This window comes from Melanotaenia boesemani, chromosome 6 (genome assembly GCF_017639745.1).
Source record: "Melanotaenia boesemani isolate fMelBoe1 chromosome 6, fMelBoe1.pri, whole genome shotgun sequence".
Lineage (NCBI taxonomy): Eukaryota > Metazoa > Chordata > Actinopteri > Atheriniformes > Melanotaeniidae > Melanotaenia > Melanotaenia boesemani.
Window position 1 is genome coordinate 13,634,687 of NC_055687.1, and position 25,251 is coordinate 13,659,937.

Below are 25,251 nucleotides of genomic sequence, written 5' to 3' on the forward strand. Positions count from 1 at the left end.
AAAAAACCCTTTCAGGCACAGTCTGTTCTACTCCGCCTGTGACTGGCTCATTCTATTTGAACTGATATTCATCCTACATGCTTAAAACAATCAGTCCAATGAAACTGATAAGTTTTAATTAGTAATAAGTAGGGTAATCAGTAGTAGAGAAGGGTGTGTCATGCCATGATGTGCAACAAGTTATTAATTTCATGAGCATCAGATTGGAACGTAAATTTGGTATAGTCATTGCTCACTAAAATTTAGAATGTATATTTTGTGTACCTGCACATGTTGTTTGGTACCATACAAATACTAGTGAATTGATTTTTTTCTGAAAATGTACATGTAATCTTTAACAATATAATCTCAACACATAAATACATAAAAAATTTTTATTTTCCACAGAAGTATCTACAAAATACGGTACAACCAACAATAATCAAATTAAAATCAAGAAATACGGAGTGATTTTAGCACAGATCAAACTTGCATGTACTATTTATGCTATGCAGGGCCAGCTAAATTTGGTTTAAGACAATCGGCATTCTAAAGCCAGTTGCTACCACAATCAGCAAAGTATTTTCAGTCATTTTCAGTATCATTAATGGCTAATGCTTGTAGAAAAGGAAAGTCATCCCAAATGCTGATCCGGTCTTCCCCTCTTTCCGGCACATTCTCATTGTTTGGCCCGAAAAAACACTGTTCAATATGCATCTCATTAGCTGCCATATTCTGGTAGCATTTAGGAGAGAAAGATTCTTCTGATGCTAGGAGAGGCTGTGTGGATTCAGAGCGCAGATACACATGCGACTCCATGGGTGGTGGGCTGCTGTATGGACCAGAGAATATTACAGTGGCATAGGGAACAGAGTCACTGTTTGAACCAGTGTATCCAGGGATGAACGGTGAACCACAAATGGACTCTCCTAGATCACTGGTGTTCTCTGAGCTGTTTAACCAAAGATCATCTTCCTCTTTGCTTAGCTTGGTAGTAAGGTCCAGGAAGCTGAGGTGGGACAAGTATATTGGATTTGGCTCTTCATTGTCCCAGGAAGGATGTGTATACTGTAAAAAGACAGGAGGCCAGTCATTTAAAAAGTAAATCAAAACCTAGAAGCCCAGTGGGTTGTTAAATTTCAGGAGCATGAAGGTATTTTTATAATCCTCATATCACCAATTCGAGGAAGAAAAAAAAAAAAAAAATCTAGTAAAAGTGTACTGGATGAGGAATTTGTGTTTGTGGGTGCTGTTTTGTTAGAAGTTTAGTACACATTTGAAAAATGGAGGATATTTATTGAATAATGCCAGAACAGGCAATGGTGCATGGGTGCATGAAGGGAACTTGTAAAATTAGTAAAAATGTAAAGCAAAAAGGTTTTGCTGTGTTATTACAGTCTACTGACCTAATCATAAAAAAATGTATATAAACAATGGCCTAGGTGTACACTTACTACTGATCATGCTGGATTTTCTAAACTATGCTTGTGACCTTTTTCTTTTCTTTACTTTCTTTTTTTTGTATGGAGATAAAAAGATCCATTGTGTATTAGAAGTATTAAATAAGTGAACCTTTTTGTATTAAACGATTCACAAAAACAGGAACTTGGATTTTCTCAAATGTCAGAATCACACTGCCTGTTTAGCTTCAAACAGTAAATATCTACACAAATTCGGGGCAGTGAAACAAACAGTAAACAGCAAACATGAACCAACAAAAGCTGAATAGAATACATTTTCTTGTTTTCACACTCTCATATACAGTAGAACAATGAGTTTGAATGTACTACGCTGAATCTCTAGTTAGCTTGGTTTCGACCAGCTGTGATGGACTAAAGTAAAACAGTATTTACTCCACTGTGCCAGATTTTTGCTTTGTTTGATTGAGCAAGCGATAAGACCAGAGTCAAGATTGGACTGGACTTTACTGTCTGAAGAGAGCTCAGAAAAGAGTCAGGATGCAAGACTGATGCTGAATTAGCCTTTGTAAGTTTAGTTTAGTAGCTCTGCTTTAACCTAAAAGCAGATGGATGTTAACTTTCCCACCTGGGTTGATTCTGATGCCCATCTTTTGATGCTGCTGTTGGCTGGGTCTGGAACAACTGGCCAAAAGCGCCCCTGCAGCCTTGAACTAAAGGGACAGAAAAAAAAGATAATTAATGAAAAAGAAAGACTTCCATAGCTTAGGGCAATGAGATAATGATGTTACCTTTTGGGTTTGGAGAAACAAATCATGACAGTGACAATAATCAGAAGTGACAGTCCAACACCACATGTAATTACAATTATCACAATAGCAACTCCATCTGAGAAAAGAAAAAGATGTGTCATGTTTGGATTTGAAAAAAAAAAGAAAAAGAAATTCTGTTCATTTTTCATTTCTATTTGGCCAGTATTGCATGTTAATATTGTACCAACCAAAAGGTTGAACCTCAAAACGAATTGTTGACCCATTCAGGCTTCCACCACTTGTGCTAACCATCATAAAGGCTTCATACATAGATGCAGTTTTTAGGTTTGTCAGGATCACCTTCCTCTCTTCCGGATTTGCACTTATAACTACGAGAAAAGTCAAACATTCAAAGACTTAAAAATAGAAAAATGTTTTATAACATGAAAATTAAAGCTTCATCCTACCATCAACAGGTCCGTTCTCAACCCCGTAGAAGACCTTGTAATTCTGGATAATTCCATTTCTTTGTTCCAAAGGTATTTCACCCCAGGTAATCTCAATATGGGAATTCCAGGTCTTTTTAATTAGCATTCTTGGGACTTCAGATGGGGCTTTAAAAAAGAAAGAGGTCTCAGAATTTGAATTTTTTTTTTCTGAAAGCATAATTTCAGACTCACTAGACTAGAGATAGCAACAATAAACATTTTTTCTTTCCACAAGAGGGCATTATTTCATCACAAATCATCTGTTTCCTGAGAGATTTCACACTTCTTGTGTTCCATCTGATGCCAATGCTTCTTTCACTTCTTTAAAGTATGGCAGATAAACTCTCACACCTCTGCTTGCTCTTTGTGTGATCCTCCCTGTGTCTTCGGTGACTTACCCTTTTGTCTCACATAGGCATTAACAGTCTGAGGAAGACCAATCCCATCCTTAAACCTAGGATATACAGAGATCCCAAAGGGCTTGTAAGGCTCAAAGTTGCCTATTGATGAGAGTGAAGAGGTTAGAGTGGATCAGTGGCCACAAGCTGATAACAGTTTGTACAGGCAGGCAGCGCACAGGAAAAGTTTTTGTTTCTTTTTCTTTTGCACAAGAGTGATTGTTTGTATTAATGTAATACATAAAATACAAATATTAAAGACATACCTGTTATGATGAGACTTGATTGCTTTTTGTCTGCCTTTTCAAACTGGATGTGAGAGGGACCAGTTTTTAATAAAGGTAGCCATTCCACCACATAACCAGTGAGACCCGAAGTAATCACCCTTTTCCACTGGACCAGAAATGATTTGTCATCATTAGGAACAGCCGTGACATCTATTATCCCTGTTTGAACTATAGACACAAAAACAAATAGTATTTTTCTTAAATAAATATGTGTATTATATATATATATATATATATATATATATATATATATGTATGTAGTTAAAATAATTTTGCAAACCACTTGGATTTTTCTAATGTTCAGTTACCTTTGCTTTGGTAAATGCGAACTTCATTGGCGTTGGATTTTCCTGCTCCATTCACTGCATACAGACAAACCTTCTTTACTTTCTCAGGAAGTTTGAAAGTGCAGTAATTCTCACTTGTAGAGCAGATTTTTCTCTCTGTGCCATGCAGTGTTTGCACTGAGATGGTATATGATACATTTAGGCTGTTTGCATGGAATTGTTTTGATGGCTAACAGAGAATAAAAGAAATAAAAAGTTAGGTATAAATGGAGGACAATGGCTGGACAATAACTGGAAATACAAACAATGCTGGCTGTTTAGCACTGATGAGTGTACCTTCCAGAACAGTTGTATGTTGAGTTGTGCGGAAGTGGTATCCCCTGATACCTTCATCCACGTGTCTAAACGTCCAGTGGGAACTGAGAGGAAAGAGATTGTCAGCATGTCAAAAGCCTGAACTGCTCTTTAAACTCTTTTGAAAGTAAAACTTTGCTATACAAGACAGCTCTATGGATTCACTGCCAGAGTGTGCAGCAAAACTCAATACTTTAATTCAGCCTCGTCTGTAGAGCTGAGCAATGGGAGATGCAGAACATGGCATTTGCATATACTGAAAAGACCAGGAAAAAGGAAAGAAAAGGCCATAGATTGGGAAAATGTTTGAATGATTGTGTTACTCTGAATTGATCTGAGCCCTACCCTGCTCCAAGGTGACTCCAGAGTGGCTGCTGCTCCACTTGCTCCAGGGGCTCTCTTTGTATCTGACTCTAATCTGAGCAGAATACCGAGTCCCATGAAGGAGGCGACACTGCGTCACAGGTACGGATGGCACACGGTCACCTCCTTTTACAGATTTCATGACGATCTAACATGAACCACAAAATGTATTAGAGCAGACTCTAATACTCTATTTATGTTTTTAACTAACTGGAGTACATTGAAAGTGACATAACTGTAAGTTTTCACTTCTTATTAACATTGAATTGATTTGAACTCACGATCTGGTTACTCCTCTGACTGCTGCCTGTTGTCTTAAGTCGAACTTCCAGATTTAGATCGTTGTGACGCATCCAGTTCTGCTGCTGGGACAAGCTCCAGCTTAGATTCAGACAGCCAACCGTGTCTGTCACCACTTGAACAATGTTGGGTTGCTCTAACTTAGCTGACATAAAAATAAATAAATAAAATATTAAAACAGTTAAAACTCCTATGGAACTGAGATTAGTCTCTGATCACTTTAGTATTTTTCTAATCTATGCACAAGAAAGGAGATGTTTGAAACAGAGTTTGTGCCTCATGTGGATTACCTTCATGTTTTAATTATGGAGATAAGCATCCGGCTTTACCAAAAATAAGAGATGACCTTTAAAAAGCCAGAGGAACACTTTGTGCAGTACTGAAGGTATTCCTATAATCCTCAAAGAATTTTCTAACCATCTGGATAAAACAATATCCTATTTGGTACATAACAAAGCTATTCCACTTTAATTTAAACAAACAAGGATGCTGCCAAAAAATTACTACTTTAAACTTAATGACACTTAAGCAACAGAAACGAAAATGCTTTATATTCCACTATGTTACCAAATGAACATTACATTTTTTGTTGATCAGTTCAGTTCATTTCGGCTTTATTTGTATAGCGCCAATTCAGTGTGGTCCAGTCAGTATTCATACAAGCCAATTCATAAAGAATAATAACCTAGCAGGGAAACCAACAGATTGAAACAAATGACTAAGACAGACATTTTAATGTTTGACCTTTCTTAACACACATGTAGTAGAAAAGCTATTTTTGGTTATTTGTATAGAAATTACACTTTGTGTTGATACCAAATTGGCAAAATATCTTTTTTTTTAACTGCACAACAGATAAAATAACCGTCTGGGTTGCTGTTTATTAATTCTGTAAAGAAAAGTGATGTTCAGGTTTTATTTTCACATGCAACAGTAATAGATAAGATTTGCAAATGGTGTCAATAAAAAACATGAAAAATAAAAAAAATGAACAAGCAAGTAAATATTTTTCAGGCTAATTATATATGTTTGCTTATTTAACACAATGTCTGGTAAGTAAAACTCTGAGAAGAGTGCCCGTTGGAAACAATCATGTTTATAAAGAAGTGTTTTTATTTGATCTAAACTCTCACCTGCACTAAGTGGTTCTAAAATGATGGGTACCGAAGTGTTCTCTCCAAGGTCATTCTCAGCTTTCACATATATTTTCATTTCAACAAAAAAACTAAAGTCAGAGCGAGTGATGATGTAGGAGTGGACCCCCGGTGGCGGCTCATAAGTATAGTTCTTGTTCGAATCCCTGGAATGATGAAATCAAGATATGGGAAACAGTTTCACAATCTCACGGAGATACATTTTGTAAATGACACACTAAACGTCGCTAACACCGCAATGACATTTGCTTTCTCACAACTTTTTCCAGAGCATTCATAGTTAGAAGCAGAGTTTTACCGTATCTCAGTGTGTAGGGTGTACTTTGTGGGAAGGTAGGTTTCCTGCTGGCCAGGGTCCCATCTACATGTCAGGGTGTGGGGGGTGGTGAGGTTTGTCTGACAGCTGAGGTTTTGTGGTGATTCTGGTGGATCTAATGATAAAAACAGGTACTGAATATAAACTTTACTACAAACGGATCTGTGCAGGGCTGTCTTTCCTGACCTATGGTAATCAGGAAAGGGTATTTCTTTTGCATATTTGTGGATGGATTATAAACATTCCTCTCTTTGTTCTTATTTTCTTGTTTGGTTTTTTTTTTATATTTGACTCCATCATACACATGGCATATTACTTTTAGTGCCTAAACTATATAAACTCTAATAATAAAACTAAAAGAACTAGAAATCTTACTCACATCCAGCTCGGATCTCCACTCCAGCAACAACTTGGTGAGATGCCTGGATGCTGCAGGTGAGGACCGCCCTGGTGTAATTGAAGCTCGATATAACAACCCTGGAGACCCTGTCACTCTCATTGGCCACAGGGCTGCTGGGAATAAAGCGATTATCAAGGCTCCACTCGATATGAACAGCTTGTCCAACAACCAGAAGGCAGTCCTCTCTGATGACACAGGTGGCCGTTACATTTGACCTCAGAGGCACCACTGAGCTGGAGGTGTGGACCTTCGCACATGGCTGTGTGTCATCCTCTTAAAAAAAAAAAAAAAAATGCAAAGTGATCATAATGCCAAACATCCAGTCTTTTACTAAGATCAAAGCTTTGGACCTAAGGCAGAATTTTCAAGGCAAGGCAAGAAAAGCCAGAGAGTGTTAAGAGATCATCACTGTCTTTGGAACTGATGGTTAGATATTTCCATTTAGATTTCTTTTTGAAAGTAACACTTACCATTCCTCACTCCATTCGTAAATACAACCAGAACAACAATCACTGACACCCATGTGGATATCATCATGGAAAAACCTGTTGGGGAGCCAAATTGCAAAGCATTATTCTTAAATTACATACTTTCATACCCTGTAAAAAAGAAGAGGAAGAAGAAGAAAAAAAGACCATTATTTACAAGAGACATGGTGCATTAATTGTGTGAGGGAGGACTTAAGGTAATGAGATCAAGACTTCACCAGCATGACATTTTAAATGTTTGGATGTGGACTCCATGCACAACATTTCTATGCAGCTGCCGGAATACACTGTATTTTTACACAGTTTAATTAAAAGGATGAAAGTCTTCCAAGGAGTCAAGGAGATGATGATTGCAGGTTGTTAAAGAGTAATTAGCCTTGTTGCACATGTGTTCCATAATTCATCGGTCATGTATAAAAAGCAGAGAAGAGAAGTTGGTGGACTAAGCAGATGGAAGCAATTATCCAACTTATTATACATCTGATATTAATTCTACAACCTGCTTTCAAATTCAGTAATTAGTCAGAACCTCACAATACAAGCACAGTTGTCATGGAAATTGGAAAATACTTTCAGAACTCACCATCACACAAGTACAGACTTTTAAAAAAGTGTAATCACGTCCCAGACATGCCTTCACAGCATGACCGTATCCATGTCTCTCTGTATTTAGAAGGAAAATATTCATTATTGGTAACAGAAAAGCAAATTAATCACATATTAAACATCATTATGCAACCTTATTCCAATAAAGTTATAATGATGTATGAAATGCAAATAACAGAACACATTGATTTACAAATCTTATAAAACTATATACAATTCCCAAAAGAACATAAAATACCTAACAAATGTTAAAAGTGAATCTTTTCAGCATTTAATTAAAACCTTTTAGTTACCCCTAAAAAAGTTGGTATAATTGTAGCAAAAAGCTGGAAAGGAAGCAGTGCCAGATGAAAGGGCTAACTGTTACAACCAATTGGATTAATTGGCTCCAGGTCGGTAACGTGACTGGGTATAAAGAGCCTCTCTAAGGTGCCTCTCCGTTAAAAAGATGAGCAGAGGTTCAGCAATCTGCAAGAAAATATGTCTACAAATTGGGGAGTAATTTCAAAATTGTGTTTCTCAACTTAAAATGACAAAAAATTGAATTTTCTATAATCTACACCGAATAATTTCATCACAAGCGTCTGGGAATCTGAAGACATCTCAGTGTGCAACACTGTTTTGTGGACACCATCAAGGCTGAAAGATTTAACCAAGATGTGGAGTAACGTATATCATCAACAACACAGTGCCGATTGATTAGGATTGGAAAGACACGGCTGGAATTAGAACTGACACTATCATGTTGTAGCAGATACAAATCTCTGTTTTCTCCTGTTCTCAGGCTGACAGCCCCCCCCACACATTTTGCTGTGAAACAGGATCATAACCAAAACTATGACATACACATAGTGGTTGGATGCAGAGTTTAGTAGATAAATGGAAAATTATTAAATACCATGAGAAGCCTAATATGTGCTATCTGTGGCTGATGAACCACAGTGATTTCTTCATCAGAGATTTATTTCACATAAACATGCCCAGATATGTGTTTCACACTCATACACACAGAACCAGCAACAAAACCACAAGATTGAGAAACTTCCTGTTGTTTTGTGATATCTCTCTTAGCTTTCCACGCTGACATGAGAAGCTGAAGAGACAGTTCAGGACACTTTACAGACTAAAGACAAAAATAAAAATGATTTTGTTAATCTCTTCTTCTGAAGATTTCTGGTCGACTACAAGATTCTACTTTTGGGTGGAAATTTTTATGACTGGACCATCAAATCACAACGACTCCATAAGAAGTAAAAGTTATACTTTGAACAATTTGTAGCTATCAGTCAAACTCTCAGATCTCTGCTCTCCGTCCACAATAAGCGGAGATTTGGTCTGTGTTTTGCAATGAGAGAGAAATGGAATTTCTCCAGTGTTTCTTATCAGCACTGTGCAAAAAGGCCTCCATTTTCCTCTGCTTTCCTTTTTAGAATTTTTTCTCACTACTAATGGATAATTGCCTGTGGCTGTGACAAAAGGCAATTGAGAGAAAGAGTGAGCGAGAGAGAGCGAGAGAGAAGGGACAGAGCAGGAAAGAGTATTAAACTTGGAGTGCATGTTGTCAACAAACGCAATGTGGCTTGCTTGGAATAAAAAATAGCAGAAATTCAGTCTGTCTATTCTTTGTGCATTGGGTGATTATTTTCCAAACTCAGCCACATAAATATGCTTTTATGAAATGTTCCCTTGTCTCAGTGAGTCATACCACTGCGTGTAACGAAATGTTTCCCCCCAGCTTCTGTACATTTCCTTTCCCGTTGCTGTTGGGGTTACAAAACACCTACTTTCAGGATTTGGCAATATCCTTCACACCAAGTGTTGTGACAAACTTACTACTAGTTCCCCTTTTTGGATGTATTGACACACTAGGCAATGTGTTATGAATTACACATTTAAAAATGATATATTTTAATGAATTTAAAAAGAATATTTACACATATTTTAATCTCAACGCCAATTCATTATAGCACAGTTCCTCCGAGCTCAGAAAGGGAACTTTAGTCAGCACTTCTAAAACCCCCACACTTAAAAACCACAAATGTAGTCTGTTTCATATCCTCTTTCTATAAAAGATAATAAAACTTATATATTTTCCATACCTACTCTGAGAAAGACACCCTCACATGAAGGATGTCACAATCATAAAGCAGCTGACCAAAATGTTCAAATCTAATTTTAAACCCACAAAATTGCTCTACGTTTTCTCTGTACAAGGCATTAACATCAGGATCATGTCAGCATTTCTTAGATATTTAAAAAGGCTCTGCAGCCCAGGAAGAGATAAATATTAAAACAAACTACAAAGAATGATAAATGGCACATATGCCATACATAGTAGCCAGAAAACCTGACACAATTTAAGCTAAATTAGCTTGAATTGTCCATCCAGCTGTTAAGCTTGTACCTGAGTCGCTGAGAAATAAGTTTTGGGAAATTTTGTTAGGTTTTCCTTTTCAATCTGGCACAAGTATCAGAATGAAAGGAGCAGCAAATTGCTTGATGTGAAGATAAAGGAGAGTCATCAGAGAGGTTTGCCACTCACCATGCAGCGGCTGCAGCAGACCCAGAAAGACAAGAGGCTCTCATCAGCCCTGATAGCACCAGATGAAACAGGGTGGCTCAAAGCAGCTCAGATTGGAGGACGTGCGTGCGTGTGTGTGTGTTTGTGTGTGTTAGCCAAGCAGCAGCAGCAGGAACATCCTTGTTTTGAATGTGTAGAACTTCACTTTTTCCAGAAACACATGACTGATGGGGCCCTAGTATGAAAAAGAAAAGAGAGGGGTTTAAATTCTACAGCTTGTAAATGCCCAAATGTTCAAATCTAGAATGTATTTCCAAATTTTTATGGTTAATTTTTTATATTAGTTTCAATCTCAATATTGCATTGTGATTTTTTTTTTTTTAAATAAATAGTCTTTAAGGATTTTGACCTCAATTTATAACAGTCATGTGCGTTGATGAACCTATGAGTCTTCTGGCTTGCTATGGGTATGAAACTATGCAGGTATTTCATCTCACTTAGTGATTTCACCAGGTATTAGCTATAAAATCCCAAAGAATATATATAAAGGGAGACTTCATACCACAAGAATGTGATAATTCTGGCTCTGTTTGACCCCTCTGTGTTGAGAGTGACTTTTGGAGTAGCAGATTTGCTGTATCACCAAGGCTGCGTTCAGAATGCAGTCATCTCCCTCTTTGAGCCGTCTGAGTCTTTGTCAGCATGATAATAGAACAAGCTCTTAAATGGGATTGTAAGCTGTGCTTTGACCCCCCCAAGGGCACTTGAAGCTAGTTCCCATATCACGTTTATTAGCTTATTAAACTGTAAAATGACTTTGTGGATGGAGCTTCATTTCAAACGGTGAGTGAGGCTCGGCAGCAAACTTACCCTTCAATCTAACAGCTGGATCTGTGCTCGGTCACTCCACTGCTCTCAAAATCATAATGGTGGCTAACTCTTAATCAAAAGGCAGCTGGAGGAGGAGTTAAATGCACAGTGGTGGGTTTCTGAACAGGAATCAACCGAAGAAGAGAAAAGCAGGCACTAATTAAAAACACATTAACCGGTTATCATGAGATGACATATTTTGCTTCATCTTATTTTCTAATCAGCAGTAATGAACAAAATGTTTTCCCTCCACTGGGTATTACATGCAACGTTTCAGTGAGCAGTAAAATTAGCTGAGAGCCCCAAAGCTAAGCTGAACTGATGAAGCTTTGCTGGGTTTGATTACAGTTCTTGTACTCTACTTAACAGAATGCTGTCTCTCCTTTAGATTCTCACTTACATCAGAAATGTGGTCAATCACAAATTAGTCATTGCTGGAAATATAATTTCAAATCTATCTCCAGCTATACCGATAATCACTGTAGTTAACTGCAATCAAAACTGCAGTGGCTTTTGGTAACCATGAATTCTTACTTGCAAATCTAAAAATATTTAACTGTCTTCAGTTCATAAAATCATCCCAATCATGCATAACATTTTCATGTCTTGATATGCCACACATGCATTTTAACAACTAAGTAAAATAATCACATGTTGCATCACCAAACAAATGTTTTGGATACAGTAACAGTAACAAAAATGGTATTTCAAGAGAACTTTATACCAGGTGGGAGGCATAGTGGTGGAAATGTTATGGTTTGGTGTTACTTCTGCTTCCACCAAGGACTGATCATCTCTGAGTCATTGATTTATTGATTAATTCTACATGATCTTAAAGGTTAAAACTGGATAAGAAGTACATTTTTAAACAACAGAATAGTTCATGTTTTGAACTAAAGAACACCCTAAAAAGCAGAAGTTTTCTGCACTGGCCAAATCAAAACTCATACTTGAATATTGTTGAAATTTTCAGAGGATTTGAAACAAACATGCAAAGAAATCTAAAGGAGATTTGAATGATGCAAAATGCCCCGAAGATGTTAGTTCTGCTAAAGATTGTAATACCAGCTAATGAGATTTCAGGGGAAAAAAAGATGTGTGGATATTTTTTGCTAATAAATTCCCTTGTGTTATGCAAGAACAGGTTCTTTAATAGTGGGCACAGATTTAAAGAAAAAAAAAAAGAAGCTTGTTTTGATAGTGGCTATGATATAGCTGAAACACATTTAACATTTTCCCAATTGATTAGAAACATGTTTATTACATCCATGTAGAAGAAATCAGATGCTGCAACTGACGACAACTGTGATGACAAATTTTTTTTTAAATATGTTTATCTGCAGTACATGAGTCAGTGTGCAGCAATGCTCAGTCAGTATATTTGGAAATATTTTTCTTTGGGAGTAGAACTACTGGGCAAGAACTCTGACAGCTCATATAGAAACAGAAAATAAGGTTTTGCTTAAAATAAAAAAAAATAAAAAAATAAAAAAAATAAAAAACAACAACAACAAAAATAAAAACTTGAACTTGAAGATGCACTATGTAACTTTCCAACCTCAAAACTGTGTGTTCCTCCTTTGATGGTACAGTGACATTATTATGTACATTTCTGTAGCCATTGCTGCCCAGCAGCATCCTGAGGCTGAGAAACCTCACTTCACAACATTTTCTTCCTGGGACACCGCGTGACACTGCAGCTAAGTTTCACTTCACGCACTATGTCTCATGCTAGCAAATGGATATCAACACACTGGCTGTTTTAAAGAACCATGGCTGATTCAGCAACAAAATACAAGAAGAAATTGGAGGAAGCGCGGAAAAGAAAGCCATAAGGGGACAGATGAAAAAATAAAGACAAGTCAAAAAAAGACTGTCTCTTACTGGCTGGAAGGAGCTAACAGCATAGGTAGGATGCAAGATAGATGCTGAAATGGCCGTGGATAGGGACTGCACCACTGTAAAAAACCTGAAAAAGTTCGGAACATAGTCATGAGTATTGGAAATTTGTTGAGACTGTAAAAAGTTGCACTGAAATTTAAAATAGAGATATTAAAGAAATAATCATTGATTTAAAATGTCTTTTTTTCCCTTTTTTTTCATTGATAGGATCTTTGGTGTCAACTCTCTGTCACTGTTCTGGCATGAAGGGGCCGGTTTGAGGGATAGGTCATTCACTGGGCAAGTTGGTCTCCCCTGATCTGACATTCATTGTAGTTACACCACCATCCACTGGTACTGTCAGCGTTCCACCCATTTTGTTTGTAAAGCATAGTAAACAGAAAAAGAAAAGGAAAGAAAAGAATAAAAGAAGAAAACCCAAGATATGGGATAAAATCATGATCAACTTTGTGCATTTTGATTGTGAGCCTGTTAATTATGCTAACTCCTGCAAGTTATATTTACAAACCGACTCGTGCTAAACTTTATTTTTGGCCACACTAAGCAAATATATTGACTTTGTTTGATTGCACATATAGGGTTGTGTGCCTTACTTACACTTGCCTATCTTGCATGTACGGTTAATTCTTTTAGCTTGTACGTTTAGTCATAAATGCTATCATATCACTTATCTCCCAAATTAGCAGGTGGACATGTATGTCCAGGTGGAAATACACCTGGTCGTGTCCTCTACACCTGCAGCAGGTGCTTTGAGTAAATTTGCATCAAAGTAGAAGAGAATCCATCAGTAAATTGCCAAGATAACAACCCTAATATGATTCACTGCTATGCTCATTAAAAGGGTTGGTCGAGTAAGCATGTAAAACGCTGTATGCTTCTTAGAGAGAGAGAGGGGGAGGTTCGGACAAGCTCCGACTCAAGCTCCTGCTCCTTACATGCACCCAATCCACTCCTATCTAGTACCTGTCACACACCAGCTGCAAAATGGAATTGACTATCGATTTCCCCCTTACCACAGGTCAGTTGTGCTGGCAGGTTATAGTGAGCACTCTAAGAGCTCCGAGTGGGACAACAAGAGTCGGGCAGCAGAAACTTGAGAAAAAAATTCACACATTACAAATCACACAGGCACATATACTCATCCTTGTTAACCACCATATTCTCCTAGCTCACGTAAAGGTCAGCACTGCCTTAAAAGAGTTGTGTATCACAATGTGCACTGCAGTGCAACACACACAGGACAAAGCAATGATTTGATCCAAGTCTGGTGGGATTTTATTAGGATGACATGATGGAAAGTAGGAGTAGATTGGTTGAGGTACATAACACATCAACAAAGTAGAAAACTCAATATCAGAAGTTCAAAAGCAATATTTTAGGAAATGCAAATCAATGTATGAAAAGAAAATGTTTTTATGTTTTGTGAAGGTTTTGAAGTCTTTTCCTTTATGTTTTGTAAAATGCTTCTTGAAATACTGTTTTGTTCTGTGAGATGTTGTGTGTATTGACATATAATTATGTTCATTGTTTTGCTGTGTGTCTGGAAAGTCTGTTTCTTGAAAGGTTATGATTTATAACATGTTTCGGTTTGTGAAATTCTATGTACCTATATGTTTTCTTGTGTCATGTTTTTTTTCTTTTAATATTGTTTTCTAAAATGTCAGTTTTTTTACATGTCAGTTTTGTTATCATACTGGTTATCATGTTTATCATACCACGGTCACCATAACAAAGCCTAAGAAACATCTTAAACACACTCAAACACATTCAAACAAGTGTTTGCTCTTGACTGTCTTGTCAACAGTTTAAGCAACCATTACTGGTATTGTCAGATTTTTAAGCACATCAACAGTTCAGGCTCCAATGAGACTTAAGCTGGGTTTCCCTTCAGACTTAGAAACTTTACTTGGTTTCAGTCTGAATTATGATTCACCTAAGAAAAGAAAAAAAAAAACATCAAAAGAGAGAAAATGTCCATATGTCTCATTTTCCTGATTCTTTGGAGAAAACCATCATACAGACAGTTGTAATGAGCCAAACCAGAGGAATAAAACTTAATAAAACCAATGATAAATGAAAACAAGCAGAGGGCTGCGACTGCTGGTCTTAGTGTGGTCTGCAGTGGTATCTGCTATTTGCAGCTGCTCATTGCTAAATGTACCCAGTGTACCTTCTAACATGGCTATTGCACAGAGCTATTTAGTAGCTCATCTCATTTGCTACCTTCAAAAAACACAAAAGCAGCCATTATTCAGCGCAGTGAGAGGAAATGCAGAGCTTTGTGTCTGCACATTTTGCAGGCACGAATCTTTACACAGTGGATTGTGATAAAGAGTACAGTCCCTCCCTAAGTTATGCTGGTCTGGTTTGCAGGCACAAACCTCAACAATGTAGTATGGCAAAGGCCATGATGAATGAATAGGAGTGAATGTAATGTCTTCAGACCTTAAAACAAGGGAATAATCCAACCAGTGCATGTGGATGCTTGTAGTAAGGATTTCATGGAATATAGTAAAGCAAAAAAGATCTCTGAAAACCACCAGATTATAATGTCTAAATCCTTTCAAATGAGGGGGAAGAGGATGTTTGGCATCTTTTCTGTGCAGAAAAAGTAAGGTGGAGCAGCATGTCAGGAAACTTGTTTTGATATAAAGGTTCAGAGAGGTGAATTTGTCAGTAACTAACATGTACTGCATGTTTTGATGTCAAATGAGAGCTGCTGGTGATGAATATGATTCATTTTACAACCCACATGTTTACACAGTTTATTCTCTACTGGCTTTCATTTTTTTCCCTCTTTTATTTAAGAGCTTACAAAGAGCTATTGATCAAGACTTGGGTAGTGAAGCGTGTCACAGCACACATGTGGATGTCGAGTTTTAACCTTTCAGGGAAATATTTCCCACTTTCTTTGCGACCGAGATCAAAATATTTCTTCAAGATTTACTCTGTATTAAAGACCTACTTCACATCATTGCTTCAAGCTCACTGCTGCTACTGAATGGTCCTCTTGTTCTGCCCAACTTAATATCCTTTATGAAGTATGGCTGCTCTTGACCACCTTCCTTCCTGCTCCACATACAGAGTTGATTGCTTTACTTTACTTTGTTCTGCCACTCATTTCCTCTCTCACGTTCCAAGTGACTGCTTATAACAGACTCTCTCTGGATCCTGATTCATTGATTTATGGGGAGAGAGGGTCGATCAGTGGAGATCCTTACCCACCTACCTACCTTTTCACCCACTCAAACTCTTAGCAAGCTCGCAAAGGCTCAAGAGTGACACCTTTCATTAATCCTGTGCAGAAATCTTAATGTGCTCCAGGCTCTTGTTCTGCTTGAGAATAATAATTTAAAAAAAGTGTTAAACATCATTACTCAAATTTTAAACTCTAAAGCCATCTATTAACTCCAGATACCAGACCACCAGTAACACATGCCTTAACCGATGGACCAAAGCTACTTGGACAATGAACATAACCACTAGTAGTATTTACAGATTGTAAACAGACCACAGGATTTGTCAAAGGCCAACCTTCTGTTTAGCAGCACCTGTGTATAAACAATTTGAGCCAAAAAGGATAATTTACCATTAGAACCAACAGATGGCACTCTAGTAACATTCAGATCTCCACAAGTCAATTGAGAAGGGGGGGAAACCAAAAAGAGGCACAGCACTTTAAACATGTATGAATTTTATATTCAAAATAGAACACATGATGTGACATATTTTAGAGTTAGTGAGGAAGCTACAAAGCAGGGACTCATACAAGTTGGACATGACTTTCCAGCTAAGCCAGGAGCTGCAAATACATTCTTAAACTATGCCACAGAATTGATTGTCTGTTAACTATATCACAACATCTGACAGCTGTTTGGCCTTTTGATTCTAAGTTATATAAGGTTGACCCATTTTTGGTTTCATCAAATATTTAATAGCAACTTTACCTTGAACAAATGGTGGGACATGGTAGCCTCTGTACAGACTCTGAGCTAGGTGGACAGGATGCTTAATCATTTTCCAGCTACCATACAAAGGAATTCCACTCATCCCTCTGTTGAGGTGATGATACCAATGAAGGGCAGCGACTTTGTTTCCCAGGGCATTTATGGGACCACTGTGATACTCACGACCCCCGCTTCTTGGTATGAGGAATTCACTCGGAGTCATGCCAGGTCTATTTGGGGCAGACTCATCAAATGCAAGGTCATGCTCGTCGTAGATATACGAGAGTGGCTTGTGACCTCGAGGATTCACATTCACCAGGTCAGACTGACCAGGGGCTTCAGCCAGAGTTGAGAGGGCAATTTGTTTGACCACTTTAGAGCTGGACTCGGGGTTACTGACCGATCGTCCTCTAGGAAAGATGAGCATTTGGTTGGTGGTGTATTCTGGTGTGTAAGTCTCATGGCTCAGTGGGACTCTGTCAGAGCTCCTGGGGTGAACTTGTTCATATACAGAGTCATCAAAGAGGGCTTCTGGCTGATTGTGTTGGTAGGATGCCATGTTAGGTTCACTTGCAGCTAGGTCACTGTAATGTAGCATTTTAGGGTGCAGCACATTGGGAGCTGGTCCAGAGAGATCAGGAGCTCCATGGTCTCCAGGATACTTCAAACCCAAGGCAGCTGCACGAGCTATAAAAGAGCATCACAAAACACAAAAATATTTGTATTCCCTGCTAGCTGTGTGATTGTTTTGAAATGTCAAGAATGCCTGCTAAAAGGAAATTATAGGAAAGTAGAAACATCAATTACAACACATCACATACCTTTTGCTGTTTTAGCACAATATGATCCTCCAGCTGACACAGAGTGAAGCAGAGCAGCGCTGCAAAAGAAGAAAATAAAAAAACTCCTGAAGCCAAGCAGCCATGATTCCTTCCTTTAAAACAACAACAACAAAAAAACTTCACTTCTCAATACCTGACAAAAACCACCAGAGGTAAAGACATTTCTGTAGTTAAGTCAGCATAAACTTCATGACAGCCCAATTTACAGAACCAGTTGTCTCTCTTGACTTCTTTTGCAGCCATATGGACTGGCTAAGTCTTCACCCTGGCTTAATTTACTAATTACAGACAGCTGGTTGTCATAGAAACCTAAAATCCCCAAAACCCACTGAATGCAGCCACTGGTATATTGTTTCACATTACATGAAATGAGTTAAAATACATGCTAGAATTCAACAAAACTACATATTTAGACTTTTCTTATTTAAGAGAAGTGAAGCACACATCTGTTATTCACTCTCAGCAGCAGAAGTTTGCAAAGCTTTAGAAAAGTCCTTTGACATGCAATTTGATCAGTTTTGCGCTACTATAATGTCACCTTAGATCTTTATATTATCAGAACAGGTAGCTAATTAAACTTTCTAATGCACTGGACCTACAAGAATGATAATGACATACAATTTCCACATGATTGCCATAACCACAACAAATTTTAAATGATCTCATTAAGCTTGACCTCTTTCATTTTAAGGTTCACAGAACACAGAAAGAGAAAGAACATTTGGAAGTGCACATACATGAAGGCTATTTTTGTGTTTTTTACATAAACATGCTCAGTTAAAGAATATTTTTAAACAAAATCTTTTCAAACAACATACTTTGTACATTAGAGGGAAAAGAGAAAAGGGTAGATATTTGCAGCTAGGAATTGGTGACAATGAAGTCGCTGAGGGCAGTGGAAGCATTTAATAATTCACCTAAATTATTTCTGTCAGGAATGACAAGCCAAACAGGGGCTTGATTCAATTCTGTAATTGCACGTTCACCTTTACCATGAACCCATACTTTGGTAATTAATAGGCCGGAGCTTTATTTGAAAAGTGGCGTGGCTAGTAATGGATGTAAAATTGCAGGTGATTCGAAACCAAAGATGTGAATGCCCACTCGGACAAAGAGCTCATGTTACTTTCCAACCATAGTGTCAGCCAGAGCAGTGAGATGCCAAAAAGTAGCACCAACCCTCAATCAACCTACAGACTTCACCTTTTACTGCACCTAGAAGACCATCTGTCAGTGTTTAAGGGTGAACTAGACTTGTTTTGAACTTTGCTTTGTGACTTCTTGACTTCTGTGGAGAGTCCGAGCTTGATAAAGACATTCAGTCTTTCTGCTACACACTGTGGTGGTGGCGTCTCCATCAGCAAAGTGACTTCAATGGCCTGGAGTTGCTTAACTTTGCTAGTAACAGTCGAACACTTAAATCTCATGTGGACAAGGTTAAATCACTTGACATGCACCCTCTGGAGGCAGATAATGGTACACAAGGTTAGCGACAGACGATTGGTGCTCCACCTCTCAACCTCAGGGTGATGGTGAGCTCGCTCAGTAGACTCCCATCATTTCCTTTGGGCCTCATTTGTGACGACCAGACGGCCTTAAATGTAAGTTTCCAACAGACATTTTCACCGACCAAGCAGCCTGTTTGAATGACTAAATGAACTCTGATACCTCAAGGGTCTAGTAATGCTTTTCTCAACCAAAAGGTGGCACATAATGTTCTACTATTATATACATGATGAAACCACTTACATTTGTTTTTGGCTAATTTTCTAAACTCATGTAAATATGTATCAAAATCAATTAGGCCGAATAATATATAGTCCTTAGAGGATTCACATCAAAGCTCACAATCCAATTAGGAGTGTTTACTGTTTAGATTGAAATGCTCAGCGTTCCGCTCTTAAACCCAATCCGCATATCAGTAAACAGTGTTCGCCAGAGTGTCTTTTCCAGTGGTTGTGTGTAGGCGTGTGTGTGTCTGAGCCTGCATGTACAAATCAAGACGAAAACAGAGTGAAAATATATGCATCTTTGTAATCTTTGATATGTATGTTTGCTTAGTATGTTAGTAAGACATTTTCAGAAAATTAAGTTGAGAATAAAAATGTTTAATTTGAATATTTTTGAGATGTAGACAAGATAAAGGAAAACACTATTATCAGAGCAAATTTTCCACAATACATACCTTTAAAAATAAGCATTTACACATGTTAATTTCTTTCATTTCTTCATTGTATGCAGATCTATGGAAAGTTAGCTGTAAACTGATTTCATGCATGCAGACTGTAAAGGAATTAAGAGTCAGGATAACTCATACAGAGCAAGGTTTTGAAGCTTGAGGCTGGAAGATGACATGCAAGTGACAAACACAAAATGCAGTTGGAGCATCATGGGTGTGATGTAAAGATTTTCTCTCTAAAATACCAGTAAAGACACAGTAGTTTACTGTTATCCGACAGCACATCTACTGTGCATGCTTTTGAGATGACAGTAGAATAAGTGAGTTTTACACGATTTTACAGAGAGATTCACTGAAGCATGCATGATTTCACACGACAGCCACTCAAACTGAGGCTTGTATAATTTGTAGAAGATAAAAGTTTTACCAGTGGAGCCATATGAGAAGTCACATTTTACTTTCTTCTATTGCTATAGTTGTTGGGTCTTTTTGTAGAGCTGCTAAATACTTAGATGGGATCACTATTGCAGGAAGAACAATTTCCAACTTTAAATTGATGTATACCTCCATTAAGATGTTGTGTGAGCCTCTTATTTACAAAAATAGCTTGAATAAGTAACATGACATTTTATATGAATCATTAAATGCTTTCAGTCTTTCAACATACAGTTTAGTAAATTCTCTAAATATTCACAATGTGTGACACATTTCAGTTGGATAAAGTAAGTAAAATCCCTCATTGAGGTCCCAGTTGATCCTCACTTGTCACCATCCTTGCACAACCTGCCAGCTTGCTCACATTTCATTTTGTCTTGTTTGGTCCTGTGTGACTTGGATGGTTTCATGTTAATGACATTTCGCGTTACACCCACCTCACACTACGTCTCTCTCTCCAGTTTTACAGTGTACATCAACATGCTGTGCAAAATCAATGGTCTTCTCATCAAATGATGTACCTTCCTTTATTCACATTTACCCATCTGTGCTCACTGGGATCATTATTGATTCATTAAGTCACCTCACACAATGTATCAGAACTTTACTAATCTAGCTAAATGATAAATATATGACAGCGAATGAATTCATTTCCTTATTTTTTTCTATGTTATTGGCTGGGAACCACATGAAGTGTTATTTTATTTTTCATTTATAAGCAAAGATACAGTTTTAAATTCTTTGTAGTCATTATGCAGATCATTAGATCTTATTAATTTTTATCAGAATAAGTTTTAGTCTAATAGTAATGGGTCTGTAGTTAAGTGGTCAGGTCAATGGACTTGAAATTTTGTTTTTAATTCCACCACTTCCCAGCCTTAGAAGTGACCATAGCTTGGAAGGTATAGAGTGGTCTTTCTCTTGGAAAGTTGTGGTTCCCAAGTTCTCCAGTTCCACCATTTGGCAAACATTTGTTGTGTAAGTTACTGATCCCCACATTACATCCTGAAATGTCTCTCATTTGTATGTTGCTTTGTGTAAAAGCATGAAATAAATTAATTCCTTCTGTTATCACATCTAGATTAATAAAATAGCGTTTAAGGTAAAGGACCTTTTTCTTTTAAATTAGCAAGTGCAGCAAGAGTTTTACTGAAATTCTTCACATTTATAATGTTTAACTGCTGCCTCCTCATTCCTCCTCTTACCATAATGGACGGCAGATACTGAGCTCTTTGAGCTCTTAGGCTCAGGCTGCTTCTCAAACATGAATAGCAATCAGCAGAGGGAATGAGGGAAAGAAGAAAGCAACACACACACACTCAACAAGCAAAAGTTTCCTTAAAAAAGAAAAAGTCAAAGCATGCACAGAGATGGTAGAGAATGACTTGTACCGGAGGAAGCAAACCATTTGTTTCCATATTACTAAATTAGTAAGTCTTCCAATTCATCTCCTGTTCATACAGCATTCATTATAGAATCTTAACTGCACCAGGCATGCTGAGGCTGCGATTTGAGCCAACAATTAATTTAGCCTTCTCTGGAGCCTATCTTTCTCATCTTTTAACTAACTGAGCATTGCTGTTGCAATCTGTCCCCCCTCTCTAGGATTTCCAAAATGAGAAAAATATGCAACAACAAAATGCTGTGAGGCCGAGACCATAATTAACAATGACACCACCAGGATGGTTCCTTCAAATCCCAAACCAATTAGGAAAAGGGACCAGTCAGCAAACATTGCTTGTGATATCCCAAACGAAAGCCCCTCATGGCTGGAAACTGTGTGCGTGCAATAGTTTGCATTGGTGCACAGTCACCTGTCAGGCTTCATTTTATTGTTGCGGATTCCACGTCGCATGGTGCTGTCCCAAATCATCTTTATGTGCTCTGAGCTCAGTGTCAGGGATTAATTAGGTATGTCCAGATCTACACAGGCCAAGAAACTCAAGCAAGCTAGTCAAGAAAAAGAAATGATGGACCAACAGTAGTGTCTTCTTCACTGGGTCTTTCATGTCCAGGAGATGCAAGCACTTCCCATAATGCTTAGCTGCATTTTCTAACAGCATTAGATTTATAAGCAAATAATGTGCGCATGACAAATACCTATAAAACTCCACTGTGTCCCTGTTATTAGTAAAGCGCAGCCCATGATGGCAAATTGTGCTGATGAACATGGAAATCTTTTGTCGGAAAAACTTCATAAATATATTCAATCAAAATAATTTCAGTCATGGGTACAATATGTTTTTTGTCAGATCCAAAAGGGTGTGTATATGCATTATTCTCTTTTATAAATTCTAATGTCTTTAACATTTAGAGCCTGATATTTTTCTTCCAGGTTTAGCCATGAATGGTTAAAACAGGGGCCGTCTTGCTGTCAGGCAACTACTGAAATGTTGTAGGATAAAAGCACCACTAAATGAAATAAGCAAATGAGACAATTAGGTCTTTAAGCTCAAAGCAAAGGAATCTGAAAGAGGTAAAAAGGATTTTGGTACTACAAAGCCTTTGTCCTCTACCAGAGTCAGACTGGCCATTCATGTGCACAAACATTCAACATGGCTGCAGCAATATGTAGCCCCATAATCACCCACATGATAATTGTGAGTGTGTATTCAACATATTAATAGAAGCATGTGTTTAACAATCAGTTACACAGACTCAGTGACTATTTCACATTATAGCAGAAAAGACTTGATTCAAAAGTGTTGCATCCATGAAGTACATATTTGGTACACATACTCTCTGGCCACAGAAATTCCTGATTACAATTCTTTGAAGGCAGGAAACGAAGATGCTGAAGTCTGAGACTTTTATTCCATATGAAATAAATTTTAGATTACAGATGACTGAGTCATTTCAGTTTTCTACCTCAAATTAGTCATTTTTAAAATGTATTAAAATGTAATTGCTTTATTTCTAAATCAGTGTTTAATTTCAATGAGCTACAGTACCGTGTTAAAACATATTTTAATCAAGATTTAAGTATCTGCTGAGTGATTCTCATTTTTATCGAGGGACCTTGATAAAGATGTGAATTCTTTGTGAAGTCTTCGCTGTAGCTTAAAAGACCCTGGTTGTTGCCATCATATCCAAAATCACCAGCTGTTGAGGAGCACTTGTCTGTAAATGTCAAACCATGGTGAAACACAAACAGGTTATTCTCTTGTTCACTAACTTGATGTTGTTGTTTTGTCAGGTCTGCAGTTTCAGTGTGAGATTTTAGTTTATGTAGGAAATCCTGCTGATGATCCAGCTGTGTCATAGCATGGCAAACAAGCACCTCCTGGTTGTCTAATCTTTACATAAAGAAAAAAAGAAATCTATTGGTTCTGAAAGCCTGCCTTCATTTTGGCTGCTTCATCTGTATAGTCCTTTCTACATTGTTGGATATGTCCTAAAACATGTAGTGCTGATAGCAACAGAAAAAGTCATGATAATGGATTAATTGGCTGTGCTATAAACATATCACTGCAGTTTCCTTAAATCCCTTTTTTGCATGATGTCATATTTTCTGCTTGCTCTAGCCAGGCAATATTTTGGATTATTTTTAGTTATGAGAATGCATCTCGCACAGACAATCTCCCATTGTTGGGTATGGGTGGACACGGTACACATCTGTAAGCATCATTTTCAACTAACAACATCTGCCTAACATGACACTACTGCTTTAAACAAAGTTAAATATCATAGAACTGTTAAATAATACAGGTTTTATTTCAATATTGAGGTATTTTATTTAGGAATATTGTATAATTATAATATTGCATGATTATTGTGACGTCTTTTCCTAGTCAGCAGGAAAAGGCTATTACTTAGGGAAAATCATTTAAATAAAAACCTTGTGGGTTCACCAGTCAGTGTCCCTGACTGATTCCATGCTCTCCAATCACCCACAACAAGCCATTTGATCCACGTGTCTATGGAAGATGACAGCTGGTGACATCAATTTCTTCTGCACACAAAGACATCAGTGATGAATACTGTAATTGGTCATAGCGTCACATTCTAACACTGAATACATCAACTGCCAAATGAAGGACCTATTATAGTTATGTAACTAACCATCTGTACAAACCTGTGAAATTCAGTTCAGACTCAGCTCAGGTTAAAGAATGAATCTAAAGTTTGTCTCTTCAGAGCAAACCGTGAACTCCTGTGATCGAGTCAGCAGGAAGTTACTTGGGCCTGGATCAGCTTTCAATACCTCATAAATGGGAAGCCAGGAGCAAGTATTAGCTGGCTGTGACAGACTGTGAATCAGCCAAACGCCTGTGGGTGTAAAGCCTGCTGGTAACGCCAGTCTGATCCATTGCACATCTGGATGTGCACTGCAGTTGCAGCCATGCTGCTGGTGTAGTTGGCGGTAATTAAGTTCTGGAGGCTTTTGCATTGAAGCTGCACCAAGTGGTGCTGTGATGGAAGGAGAGATGGGGGGAATAGGCCTTGAAAGGAGGAGATAACACTGAAAAAGATGGACAGCTCTTATGGGTGATCCCGAGATTGCTGCCATGCCTCAATTCCTCCATCATCTCTATCTCACTGAAAACCTGACAACTATTTATTTCACCTCCAAAGAAACTGGAATAGAATTTCTTTTTCTTTTTTTTAATGTTTAAATCTTCCTGGAGAAAAGCACAGCCATGCAAAGTCAAAGTCAAGGTCAAGCACTTCTTCTATTGTCTCTTTTTTGGCCTGCAGACAAGAAGTATGCATTTAATGAATGGGTGGAGGGAGGTCTGAGTGGTTATTGGCCTCTGCTACATAAACGAGAGGGGGGCAGATGATGCAGAAGGCAATGCATCGACTGTATTGATTGTATCAACAGGAACATACATTCTAATAACTTTAGTCTACTTTTGAAGTCAATTTATCGGGTATTGCCTTGCCATCTTTGACACTGGGGGAAAAATGTTATTGCTAACAAGCTTCACTGATTCACTTATTACATGAAATTAGGTGCTTTCA

At 37.8% G+C, this 25,251-nt stretch overlaps 2 protein-coding genes across 2 annotated transcripts; both read right to left on the reverse strand.

Moving 5' to 3' along the window:
• Nucleotides 1-360: 360 nt before the first annotated feature.
• csf3r (colony stimulating factor 3 receptor (granulocyte)) lies at nucleotides 361-10,287 on the reverse strand. The gene is made up of 17 exons (XM_041989114.1): nucleotides 10,133-10,287; nucleotides 7,568-7,647; nucleotides 6,967-7,041; nucleotides 6,476-6,769; nucleotides 6,079-6,211; nucleotides 5,760-5,926; nucleotides 4,608-4,771; nucleotides 4,309-4,474; nucleotides 3,946-4,028; nucleotides 3,631-3,838; nucleotides 3,302-3,490; nucleotides 3,036-3,137; nucleotides 2,617-2,763; nucleotides 2,398-2,538; nucleotides 2,189-2,285; nucleotides 2,026-2,110; nucleotides 361-1,047 (listed from the first exon to the last, which is right to left on the reverse strand). Exons 3-17 carry the CDS (start codon nucleotides 7,031-7,033, stop codon nucleotides 565-567), a joined length of 2,526 nt encoding a protein of 841 aa, XP_041845048.1. The 5' UTR covers nucleotides 7,034-7,041; nucleotides 7,568-7,647; nucleotides 10,133-10,287; the 3' UTR covers nucleotides 361-564.
• A 6,273-nt stretch (nucleotides 10,288-16,560) lies between these two features.
• On the reverse strand, nucleotides 16,561-17,936 carry LOC121641987. The gene is made up of 3 exons (XM_041988420.1): nucleotides 17,806-17,936; nucleotides 17,652-17,710; nucleotides 16,561-17,517 (listed from the first exon to the last, which is right to left on the reverse strand). Exons 1-3 carry the CDS (start codon nucleotides 17,913-17,915, stop codon nucleotides 16,772-16,774), a joined length of 915 nt encoding a protein of 304 aa, XP_041844354.1. The 5' UTR covers nucleotides 17,916-17,936; the 3' UTR covers nucleotides 16,561-16,771.
• Nucleotides 17,937-25,251: the final 7,315 nt, after the last annotated feature.

Bases quoted from the DNA above. Each gene is read 5' to 3' on its own strand.
- LOC121641987 (XM_041988420.1), bottom strand. From the start codon at position 17,915: ATGGCTGCAAAAGAAGTCAAGAGAGACAACTGGTTCTGTAAATTGGGC. The intron at 17,711-17,805 runs GTATTGAGAAGT...CTTCTTTTGCAG, and splicing joins CCTCTGGTGGTTTTTGTCAG to CGCTGCTCTGCTTCACTCTG. The intron at 17,518-17,651 runs GTATGTGATGTG...GCTCTTTTATAG, and splicing joins TTGTGCTAAAACAGCAAAAG to CTCGTGCAGCTGCCTTGGGT.
- csf3r (XM_041989114.1), bottom strand. From the start codon at position 7,033: ATGATGATATCCACATGGGTGTCAGTGATTGTTGTTCTGGTTGTATTT. The intron at 5,927-6,078 runs GTAAAACTCTGC...TCATCATTCCAG, and splicing joins ACCCTACACACTGAGATACG to GGATTCGAACAAGAACTATA. The intron at 1,048-2,025 runs GTGGGAAAGTTA...GTCTTTTTACAG, and splicing joins GGGCATCAGAATCAACCCAG to TATACACATCCTTCCTGGGA.